This window comes from Ailuropoda melanoleuca, chromosome 15 (genome assembly GCF_002007445.2).
Source record: "Ailuropoda melanoleuca isolate Jingjing chromosome 15, ASM200744v2, whole genome shotgun sequence".
NCBI classification, from domain to species: Eukaryota; Metazoa; Chordata; class Mammalia; order Carnivora; family Ursidae; genus Ailuropoda; species Ailuropoda melanoleuca.
Window position 1 is genome coordinate 64,757,565 of NC_048232.1, and position 12,227 is coordinate 64,769,791.

At 42.8% G+C, this 12,227-nt stretch overlaps 1 protein-coding gene across 1 annotated transcript in view; it reads left to right on the plus strand.

Annotated features, from left to right (window-relative positions):
* The window catches only part of PLXNC1 (plexin C1), a 142,693-nt gene that overhangs the window by 124,699 nt on the left and 5,767 nt on the right, over nt 1-12,227 (plus strand). The window contains exons 24-28 of the mRNA XM_002921782.4: nt 4,734-4,788; nt 7,421-7,452; nt 7,548-7,655; nt 8,829-8,992; nt 10,904-11,051. Coding sequence (XP_002921828.3) covers nt 4,734-4,788; nt 7,421-7,452; nt 7,548-7,655; nt 8,829-8,992; nt 10,904-11,051 — 507 coding nt within the window. The remainder of the gene's footprint in view (nt 1-4,733; nt 4,789-7,420; nt 7,453-7,547; nt 7,656-8,828; nt 8,993-10,903; nt 11,052-12,227) is intronic.

A 12,227-nucleotide genomic window follows, 5' to 3' on the forward strand; every position in this document is an offset into this window, starting at 1 on the left:
ACTGGCACTTTAGCTAGTTTCAAGAATCCTTTAGAGTTCTGTCCTGGGTGTCAAAAACCATGCGTGTGATTTGTATGTTGAGAATGTTCTGATGGGTCCCTTCCAAACGCTCTGATGGGCCCTGAGCCTCCTTTGCTAATGGACTGAACAAGGTTATCCCTCTGGCCTTGAGAAATAGGATTCCTTTTTCATTTGCCTCCAGCCTTGGGGTGTCGGAAGAGCTAAGGGGGTAGATGCGGAGAGCAGAACTGATGAGTGATTGCGGGAACAACGCTGGTTGGATAAAGTTCTGTTTTCATATAATACCGTTTTAGGAATGAGAGATACCAGTAAGGGTTTCCACACGGTGATTTGTACTGATTATTGTGTTTTGGGTTTTTTTCTGTAAGAAAAAAATATCGCAACATTTCATCATTTTCCATAGAATTCTTAGGCTAAAATTCCAGTTTTTCTTTTAGGCTAAACAATAAGCAATTACCAATATTTGACCATTTTTACCTACAAAAATGGCAGATTTATAAGGTTAAATATAAGTTCAACCTTATATATCTAGAAAATCTATTTTTATGGAATTTTCTTCAACTTATGCCACAGAGACAGTATTTTACCACAAAGAAATCCCACCTTCACTTGCACATGGTTTAGAGGATGTGTGCCTTCTGTTTATTTCAGGGGTGATTTTAAATTGTTGACAGGAGTCCTTTTCGCCCCGTGTGGCAACAATTCCTGATGCTGCTAATGGAGGAGTCTACAGTTGTCTGCACCCTGTTCCAACATGGGCCAGTCATCACTGAAGGGGTACAGCCTTCTTGTCTCATTGAATCCTGGAGCACTGTGAGACTGGAAGGAATTTAATTTGAAATCGCCCTGTGTTACCAGTTCTGCTCTGGGCTGGAGAAACATTCCTGCGGCAGATCCATCTAGTGACATTAATCTTTCTTTGATTTAATTTGGTTTTCATTCCTAAAGTAGGGGCCCAGAGGATGCTCCCTGCCTCACAGGAGTACAGGAGGATTAATGAGTCACTCTTAGAAAAGCACGTGGAGCTCCTCAGATAGAACAAACAGCATCATATTTTTAACACTTTAGCTTCTGTGGCACTTTTCAGAAAGGCATTTCTGTCCTTAACTCAGCAGCAGCTGACTTGTGCAAAGTAGAAAATGGAAACCTTGCCGCCCCCCCCCCCACCTACAGCTGTAAATAAATTAGTTTCTGTCTTACACTGGCGTTACTGGGTCACGTGGGGGGGAATGTTCCAGCCCGAGAGCTGCTGTGTAAGTTAGAAATACACTCACACTCGCAGGCTCAGACACACACGCACACAACTCATCCACTAATAAAATGCTTTACACTTGCTCTTGGGAGATAATTTCAGAGTAAAATCTCGGTACGAGCGGCGTCCGCGCTGTCTGGGTGCCAGAGCACAGCGCCAGCGGTGCATCGTCGCCAGCTCTTGAAAAGACATTTGAACTTCTGGCAGCGCTCCTTATCGGAAGGCCCATCCGCGGTGTTTGTGATTATAGAGTAAGGGTGCTCCCGTTTAGCAAAGCAAAGCGTCTGACGGTAGCGGCGTATTGGCTCAACACTCGACAGGATCCATTTGGGATTCATTCTTTGACAATTACCCAGAATGAATCACCAGCTTCCTTTTATAAAAGGATATTTATTGGCTTAGAAACAGAGTATATCCAGCTCTTCATGGGCAGGAATTTTATAACGCCGTTCAAACATTCTCATAAACTTGGTGTCTGAGTGTTGCTAAGGGGGTGCCTGCACAGTGTTGACTTTAATTGCATCAAATATGGAGGAGAACGGAAAAATCAACCAGAAAACAATGAACAGCTCAAGGGGAAAGGAGAGGATGTTTGGTAATAACAGCAGAGCAGAACAATTCACTAGGAGTTCAGAATCCACGCCAGAGACACTTGTCGGAGGCCTGATGGCCCAGCCAGCCCCTGCCCAGTACCTCCCTCCCTCCAAGATGTGGTGAACACCAGCGGTTGGCGGCCTCTGGCCTCAGCCTAGCAGCTGACTAGCACCGCCGGCTGGACAGCTCTGCTCCGGGCGTCTCTGCAGGGCCGGCTCTGCTCTGTGTTCCTTCCTCTGTGGGTGCAACCTGAAGGAGATTCGGCTTTAATCCTTTGGTGCTTGCTAAGCAGGTTGGTACATTCGGATAACCAATGTGCAGCAGCCAGAGCAGAAATTCTAGGTTTCTACTTTTTTCCAAACTGGGGAAGGCTAGGTCCAAAGTAGTATTAGAATTCAGAACAGAGAACTGGAGAATGGAGGGAAAAAGCACTTAGCTGACAGTGTTCCAAAAGGACAGTGATAATCCTCCCTCCACAATCCCAGAATGAAGACAAGGATTTGTGTATCCCTGACCTGCCCCTTCCTTAAGGCCCCTTTGTCTTAAATTTTTGGAGACTAGCCCCTCAGAACAGTGAGGCCCACCCTCCGCATCTTAGCATCTAATCCCCTTGGCCTGAAGGGTGCTGCTTCTCCTCGTTGGTTGTAGGGGAGGGCTGCACTGGAGAGCCTTTGGCGCTGGGTTCCACAGTCCCAAAAGGCCTCCAGTGAGAACTCTTGACTTTATTGACAAAAGACGGTGTGCGTCGTCATTGCAATAGTGTGTCAGTGTGGCAAAAGCATTTATTTGTCAAATGTGTGCGTTTAAAATCTGTGGCAATTTTTTTTAGCAGCTCCATTGAGATACCCTTATATACCATAAAGGTCACCTTTTAAAATGCACAATTCGATGGTTTTTGGTGCATTTACATAGTTGTGCAATCATCACCACAATCTAATTTTAGAACATTTTCATCACCCCAAAAAGAAACCTTGAATTCATTAGCAGTCACTCCTCATTCTTCCGACCCCTGTTTAGGCAATTAGTAATCTACTTTCTGTATGTATAAATCTGTCTATTCTGGACATTTTATATAAATAGGATCGTACAATATGTGGTCTTTTGTGACTGGCTTCTTTCACTTAGCATAATTTTTTTGAGGTTCATATTGTAGCATGTATCAGTACTTCTCTCTTTTTATTGTATGGCAGGTTTTCTGTAGTATATTCATACAATGCAATAATACAAAGTAATTTTAAAAGAAAGGACTACTGGTAGCTGCAACAATGTGGATAAACATCACAGACCTTATGTTGACCCTAAGAAGCCAGACATAAGAATATAAATACACAGTTGACCCTTGAACAATGCAGGTTTGAATGGTGCAGGTCCACTTACATGCAGATTTTTTCAATAAATACAGTATAGTACTATAAATGTATCTTCTCTTATGATTAATATTTTTTCTCTAGCTTTATTGCAAGAATACAGTATATAATACACAAAACATACAAAATATATGTTGACTGTTCTTGGTAAGGCTTCCTATCAGGCTATTAGCAGTTAAGTTTTGGGGGAATCAAAAGTTATATGTGGAGTTTCAACTGTGCAGCGTGGGGAGACTACCCCCGACCCCCATGTTGTTCAAGGGTCAGCTGTATTATATGATTCCATTTATATGAAGTGCAAGAACAGAGGGAGGTCCGACTAGTGATTACCTCTGGCTGAGAATACAGAGGTTACTTACTGGGAAGGGATAATGGGGGTACTTCTTGGGACCTTGAAATATTTTACATCTTGGTGTGGGTAGTGGTTTTACACAGGTATGTATTTAAATGAACATTCAAGGAGCTGCACACTTAATATTAGCGAACGTTAAGTGCTTTCCTGTAAGTTATACTTAAATGTTAAAGTTTTTATTTAAAAGTATATGCAATTTTTATGATTTCTAAAGCTCCTTTTAAAAAATATATACCTGCAGAAAAGAGAACAAATCATAAGTGTACCACCGGAGGAATGATCAAAGTGAGCCTGTCCTGTAAATACCACTCAGGTCAAGAAATAGGACATTATGGGTACTTCAGAAGCCCTCTCCCGGCCCCTCCCAATCACTAACCCCTCTCTCTTCTGCAAACATCTAACATCGTAGTTCGACTGTTTCTGTGATCGTTTGGGTTTTTTTTTTTTTTTTGGCTTGATGTGAATGGAATCACACAGTATACATTCCTTTGTGTGGCTTCCTTTGCTCAACATTATCATTGTGAGGTTTACCCATGTAGTGTGTAGAAATAATTTGCTCCCTTCCATTGTTCTATATTTTGTGGTACGGACATACCCCAAATTATTTATTCATTGATGATATTTGGTTGTTTCCAATATAGGGCAATTACAAATAGTTCACTATCAGGATATGTACTTCCTTCTGTGGGGTATATACCTAGATGTGAAATTGTTGTGTCATAGGGTAAGACACCTGCTCTAATGACACAGTTTTTGAACACTTGTTTCAGCATTTCTTAATATATTAGTGGCCCAAGACTCCTGACCTCTGAGAGGCTGGGGTACATCTGGCACAGCTTCGTCTTCCCCTCCTCCAGGGTGGGCCCACCTCCCATTGGCCCTACAGTTTCTTGGCTCCCCTCCCAGCCTCACTACACCTCACTGCCTTGTCCGTCTCCTTCACAAGACTGTGAGCTCCTTGAGGGCAGAGAGTGTCTTGGTCATCATTATAGCTGTAGCCTCCAGCACAGTGCCGGAATATAGAAATTCTTGATAAATATTTAATAAGTGAGAGGATGTAAGATCCATCCAGCTATCTAATTCCTGGATGAAGTTGAGAAATACATTAAATTTTGAAAACTCATATATTTTTTATCTTTGCTTTCAGATATCAAATGGATCCACTATAAAGGTCTTTAAGAAGATAGCAAATTTTCCTTCAGGTAACCAATAGAATGTTAACCTTTTTGTTCTCACCCACCTTTATAAAGTACCGCTTTTTGCCTCTCTCAGATGTATTGTCACAAAGGTGAGATTGAGTTGTTGCTACGTAATTCTCTGAAATTGGAGAAAAGCCATTTTGATCTGTTTCTGTTCCTAAGAATGTGAGCCTTGCAAGGAGGAGGACAGGAAACTGTAAACAGCAGTTGGCCGGGACTGCCCAGCACTAAGGAAGTTGCTGCCTCTTGACAGCCCTGAACTCAGGACAGAATCTCAGCCTTCCTCGCTCGTCCCAACCCCTCAGTAGGATGGGGGCTAATAGAGGAGACCCCTCTGGCCAACTGAGAGGGAAGCTTGTAGATAATCACACAGCCCTGCAAGTGCTGAACAAACAAGATAATCCACTTAGAAATCCAAATCTCCTTTTATAGCATCTGCAAAATTCCCAGAAAGTAAGCGAGGCAAACTAAATGAGGAGCTTTTATGGGAAAGTCTATAAGCTAGTCTCTAAACTCTCTACCACCTCCCTGATAGCCTCAGGACAGGAAAACATTGTGATGGTGCCTTGAGAAAATCCCTAGATCCTGGTCCAGGTTTGTCTCCAGAGAAATTATACCCCAGCCAAGACCATCAATCAGTCCTCAGCTCTTAGAAAGGTTCTGGGCCTCACCAGCAGGACTTTTCACACACACATAACTGGAGGGAGGCTTCCTGATGCCTGAATTCGATACTAAGAGCAGCCTGGTAGGTCCCAAGACCTCATCATCGCAAACAGGGAATGCAGGGACTTCAATTAAATAGAAAGGATAATTCGGTAGCCTGTAGGACACCCTTGTGGGGACCCCCACAGTCCATCATTACATCTGGCTATAGTGAGAGAAGTCATCTTGCAGAGGGTGACTGTCATTCTTGCATTGGGAGTTCGTGTCCTTGGGTTATAAAAAGTGGAAGAGCTCTGTATTTTAAGCTTCAGAGATTGGGCCTTTTGCAGTGCTTGCTACTTGGGGATCTCGCCTTTGGATCTCTTCCTGGGGCCTCAGGGCCGTCAGGGCCTCTGCTTCTTCCCTGCCCAATGCAGCTGAGAGCCATCATTTTGATCATTCCCCTGCTAACCCCGTCAGCCCTCCTGCCCCTGTCCCCTTTCACCATCCTCTCAGTCACAACCCCAGCCCCGGAGGAACCCAGCCACTGGCCTTTTCTGAACCTATACTGAGGCAGCCACTGGAGGAAAGTACAGTTGGAGTCACTATAAATTCATGGAGCCCAACATGACCAGGAGCCTCAATGCCACCTCCACCACTGTATTTCTCACACAGTGTAACTCACTCTGTGTTCTCCAAAATTCTACCTTCTCTCCTCAGAGCTCTGACCCACACAGCTCTATCAGCAGCTTTGATCCTGTACCTCTCAGAGAAAACAGGAATCCCTCAACATCCAGCACCAAACCTCCCACCCCACCTGCGTCTGCCCATTTCTTCCTCCATGCCTCTGCTGGCATTCCTGGCACTCCCCTGTGCTTCCTCCCGTCCAAGGCCAGTCTCTCACCTGTGCCTTCAGTCCCACCCTTTCCAACCTTCCACACATTCTTACACCACAGATCATCTTCTCTTACCTAAACTTTCTTTTTTTTTTTTTTTNTTTTTTAAAGATTTTATTTATTTATTTGACAGAGATAGAGACAGCCAGCGAGAGAGGGAACACAAGCAGGGGGAGTGGGAGAGGAAGAAGCAGGCTCACAGCAGAGGAGCCTGATGTGGGGGCTCGATCCCACAACGCCGGGATCACGCCCTGAGCCGAAGGCAGACGCCCAACCGCTGTGCCACCCAGGCGCCCCTTACCTAAACTTTCTATACCTCCCACCTACTGCAGTTTTCCCCTTAGTGTTTCAAGGTGTTCTCATCTCCTTCATCTTCAATACAAAAAACCTAGCGCCTTAATCCCTCTTTTCCCATTTACCGCTCCCCTCTACTGCCACATTTCTTTCAGGATTGTCCTCATTCTGTGCCACTCATTGCCCTTCTTTCAGATCCCAGGAGGGGTTGGCTCCTTGCGCCTTACAGTCTCCTCCATTTGCCTGGCTAACTCCAGTCGTTCACTTAGGCTCAGCTCCAACATCCCTTCCTCTGAGAAACCTCCCGGCGTAGTAGGGTGGGTCCTCGTTAGTTACTTTCTTAGCCTAAACTTCTTCATAAGCCTCATGACAATTATAGTTAAATAACTAATTGTATAGTCAGTCATAGAAAGTGTCTCATCGGCTAGGATGTAAACTCCATCGGGGGAACTAGGTCTGTCTTAATCACTGCCTTTTGCCTAGGAGCCCCTGGCACTCAGGTGCTCCAGGTACATTTATTAATGAATAAGGCTTGAACCTCTCCTACCCCACCCCCAGCAAGGGACCGTTCAGCCTGTTGGGAACCTGCTTCCTACTCTAGGCCCTGGCCCATTCTGTTTTCAGGTTAAGATCTTAAGATGCAGCAGAGTGAGAAAAAAAAAAGTAGCTATGAAGAGCTCAAGTGCAAGAGCTCTAGTAACCTCTTCTGTTTATAGCACAAATGGGGCATTTGATGAGAAGGCCAATTAGCCCGTGGTTGTTTTTTTAATAGACTGTTTTCTCTCCCTTTCTCTGCCATTCAGATGTGGAATACTCAGAAGACCACTGCCATTTGGTGAGTTCGGTCTTTCTTATGCTTGCCCCTGAATTGGATGCCTTCCGTAGCATGAACGGTCTCCTTGGGTAACGCTTCTCCTGTCTTCCCGTTAGATTTTACCAGATTCGGAAGCATTCCAAGATGTGCAAGGAAAAAGACATCGAGGGAAGCACAAGTTCAAAGTAAAAGAAATGTATCTGACAAAGCTGCTGTCGACCAAGGTACACTTACTGTTCTGGGACTGCTTTTACGGCTACCTTGGGGTGTATGATGTGTTTGACTTAATTTCCACTGAAGTGTGAAAATGTTACAAATCCCTTGTGCCTTCTAGCAAAGCAAAATGAAAGTTTAAATTGTAAACACTTCCTACCCTCTTCTTTTTTATAAACCACGAAGATAACAGCACTTTACAAATTTTGACTGTTGTATCTTCAATCAGGGATTTAATATTGTTCCCAGTCCCTTTACCCACCATTTCACTATCGTTATTTTTTAGGTTGATGGCACAATTATTCCTTTTTGTTTACTTGTTATTATTAGATGAGCAATAAAACTCCCTTTATGAATTGCAAGTAAATGAAGGGCGGGGTCAGGTGACTATAAACTTAGTAAATCTTTTTTTTTTTTTCAAGAATGCTGTTCATCTGTAAAAGTGTCAGATGTAAAAGCCGATGGAGTACCAATCAGAAGCGAATATTACTTTTTCTGGCTTGTAGTGGGATTAACAGAAGTCTGTGGTGATCCTCCCCCCGCCCCCCCCCAAGGACTAGCAATATCAACACTATTATCTACACCTGGCCCTGGTCTCCTGATGGGCTTCTTCAGATTATAGCAGAGGGTATGCTTAGCGCTCAGATTTGTTTAGTGGGTACAGGACAGCCAGAGCCTCCTGATTTTCTCATCTGTCCCACAGAGCTCTGCCTATTTGGCTTTTGTAAAATACTCAAATGCTTTGGAAGGTACATAATAAAAACCTATAATGGAAATACAGGCAATGAAAAAATTCTGGGAACTGAGCAACGTTGAGTTTTTTCAGGCTGAACATACCTAATAAAAGCTAAACATCCGTGGTTTCTTGGTTTATGTATACAGCCCTACAACTGACATTTCAACTGCTGGAGATTTTTCTAAGATAGCCTCTCTGTTGACTAAACAATGTTAGCAGCAAGAAGCTGATGAACCAAATGTAAACCTGGGCATGGATTTTCAGGGCTCTTGTCCCATACTGCCCGTGTTGGCCTCATTTGATAATTTGACATATTTTCTCTTCAGGTTGTTTTTTCTGTTTTGTACATCATTTTCTCTGAACAGGGATTTCATTTTCTATTGTATTCAAAACTGCTACTCTTTTTTTTTTTTTTAATCTCCCAGGTCTGATGTTCTCTATCTTTCAGGTGGCAATTCATTCTGTGCTTGAGAAACTTTTTAGAAGCATTTGGAGTTTACCTAACAGCAGAGCGCCATTTGCTATAAAATACTTTTTTGACTTTTTGGATGCCCAGGCTGAAAACAAAAAAATCACAGATCCTGATGTCGTGCATATTTGGAAAACAAACAGGTGGGAACAAACAGTCGGTGATTACTGACTATTTTCAAGAATCTGGGACAGAATCTTAACTGAAAGGAGGGCATGGATAGTCACAGTAGGACTCATCATCCTTAGATCAGAATCTTTTGACTTGGTAAGCTATCATGTCAGAGCGGATTCTTCCTCTGCTACTATTTTTAAACAAGAAACAAACCCCTTCCTATGCTGAGATCCTATTCTTTAGGATAAAATAAACAAACTTTATTATCTTTCATGTGTGAAAAAGACCTTATAAGGAATGTTAAATTTAGCTTGACCAGCAAAAGATGAGAAATGGGTATTATGTGGTTTTATTATATAATTTCCCATTAGAGAATATTTAACCACTTTGCAGTTACCAAGCTATCTGTCTATACTCTGATTCTGCATGGACATTTGTTTTTATTTGATCAAGTGTAATACTTAGATACCATGAGAATTCACCAAAGGACTGTGTTTTGTTTTCTAACATACTACCTTAAGCTGAGGCAAGGCATCCAGATCTATTCTCAGTTTCTTCTCAGTAAGGAAACGTTGCTCATTACCTCTACTTGAAATACTTCATGCATGAGCTGTGAGTAAGACTCGGCGTTAAGGTGTAATAGTTTTCAGTGCAATCTCAAGCCCTCCCGAGAACTAAGGGTGGGCGGACCATTTTAAATGAATACTAAAAGCTGAAGTTCCAGAGCTCTAGATCTCATCTTCTCCCATTTAATCCAGGTCTGTCCCAACTGTCTAACACTGGCTCACTGTTCTAGCCTCTGATTCCCCGGTCCTGCTACTCCCACACCAAGCTTGGGTGCTGCAAGCACCCATTTCACTGGGAAGTTTGTGGCATCTGAGCAGGGGTAGTAGTCAGGACAGTAGAGCTATGGAGACACCCAACAGCCTTATGATGGAGGTAGTTTCCTAGGCCAGAGTTGAGAAGGAGATAATAAAGGAAGGACTCTGATTCTCAGGTTCATATTCAAATATTTGAGTACCTACTATGTGCCAAGCACTGTTAGGTGCTGGAAATATAGCAATGAACTGAATAGACAAAAATCCATGTTCTCACAGAGCTTGCATTCTAATGGGTAGAAGAGACCATAAATAGGTAAATTATAGTATATTAGAAGGTTAATACAGCAGACAAGGTGGGAAAAAGGATAGAGAGTAATAGGGCAGAGTGGTCAGAGGAGGCATCACAGAGATGATATTCAAGTCAGGTCTTAAAAGAGGTGAGGGCATAAACCATGAGACTATCTAGTTGAAGACAGTTTCTGGAAGATGGGCAACAAAAGCCAAAGTCCTGAGGCACCGGGCTGCCTTGAATGCATGAACAGTGAAGAGGCCAGTGGTGGAGTTAGAAGGCATAAGGTGAAGAGTAGCAGATGAGGGCCTGGGCCCAGATCAGGCAGGGGCTTTATCCCCAGGGGCAGGGAGAGCACGGGGGTTTTGGACAGAGGGCAGACATGATCTGACTCTGTGTTAAGATTGCTGGTAGTTGTGGGAGAATTAACTGTGGGGACACAGGGGCTAATAACCCAGGTGAGAGGTAAAAGTGCCTTAGGCCAGGGTGTGGCACTTGGGGTGAGAAGAGGTTAAGTTCTGGAGACAGGATGAAATGTTTTCCTGTGGAACTATCATCTAATACAATCTAGAACTATCCGGAGAAAATTCTCCTTTTGTCAGTGGCCACTTCCGCCCTTCTCAGGTTCTAGTCCTCCCTTTCAGTGGCCCTTGTCATTTAACCCTTTCTTGTTCTGAGTGATGCTGCCATCTGTCACTTGGTATATTTGGCAAAGTAGACTTGCATACTTCAATAACAAGGGCAAAAACACTCATTTACAAACTGTGATAAACAGAGCATTCGCCTCCTACGAAGGGCTGTATCTGAAAAGAGATTTCTCTTTGGAACAGCCTTCCTCTTCGCTTCTGGGTCAACATCCTGAAGAACCCTCAGTTTGTCTTTGACATTAAGAAGACACCACACATAGACGGCTGTTTATCTGTGATTGCCCAGGCATTCATGGACGCATTTTCTCTCACAGAGCAGCAACTCGGGAAGGTAAGGCCTAGCTTTAGTATTTCTTGTATGTACTCCTGTGAGTCTGAAGCATTCTTTTTTGTTAACATCCAAACCATAAACCACAGCAGCTAAAAAGAAATAGCATAGGTAGTCACTGAAAATTTGCTTTTCTTTAAAAGCTGTCTCATTTATTTTTCATCTAGTTTGGGAAAAAAAAGATTATTCTCCCCATCCTACTGCAGAACTCTGCCTGTGAATAACTTTACCACAAAGTGTAAATTTTGTTTCCTACAAAAACATTCTACAGACACTACTAAACTTTGAAACTACTGAAATTTGCCTCGCTAAATTAATCCCATCTAAATACAGATAACCCTTGAATAATGGGGGATGATGGGCACCAGTCCTTCATGTGGTTGAAAATTACCCTGTAACTTTTGGCTTCCCCCAGACTTAGCTTTACTGCTAATATAAACAGTCGATTTTGTACATGTTACATGTATTATATACTGTATTTTTACAATAAAGCTAGAGAAAACATCGAGAAAAGGTATTTACAGTACTGTACTGCATCAAAAAAAACTCCACAAAGAGTAACAACAGACCTACATAGTTCAAAACCGTGTTGTTCAAGGGTCAGCTGTACACCTAAGAGTCTATTTGAATATAACGAATTGTCCATGGGGAAGAAAATCTTGCCTGAGATTTCTATCATCCCCAGTTTGTCAATTCATAGTCAAAACATTGAATTGTTTTTCTTTTGGCTTTCTTTGCTGAGCAAAAGCCCCAGGAAATCAAAGAAATATAAAAATACAGAGCAAACTTTGAAAGGGATGTTTTGGTCTTATTCAAGCACTCCAAAATGTATTAAACTAAGCGATACCTGTACCTAATGGATTTTAGAAAATCTTTTAATGCTGAGCACTGTCCCTTTGGTGTAAGGAGAGAGTGCCTAGAATGAAATGTGGTTGATGTTTCATACGTGCCTCAGCCTCCTAGTCTAAATCTATACTTTCACCACGGTTTCTGCAAAACAAACCTGTCTTTACTTTTGTGTTCCTAGCATCACCTTGTCCCTCAAGGTAAAATAGTTCGCATTATCTTTGACTCCTTCTTCTTCCTCCGTCCCCTAATTGGTTACTACTCATTGCCATCTCCAAAATGCCTTTTTTTTGTTTGTTTCTCATTCTATCTTATCCCCTCTCCTCCAGGATA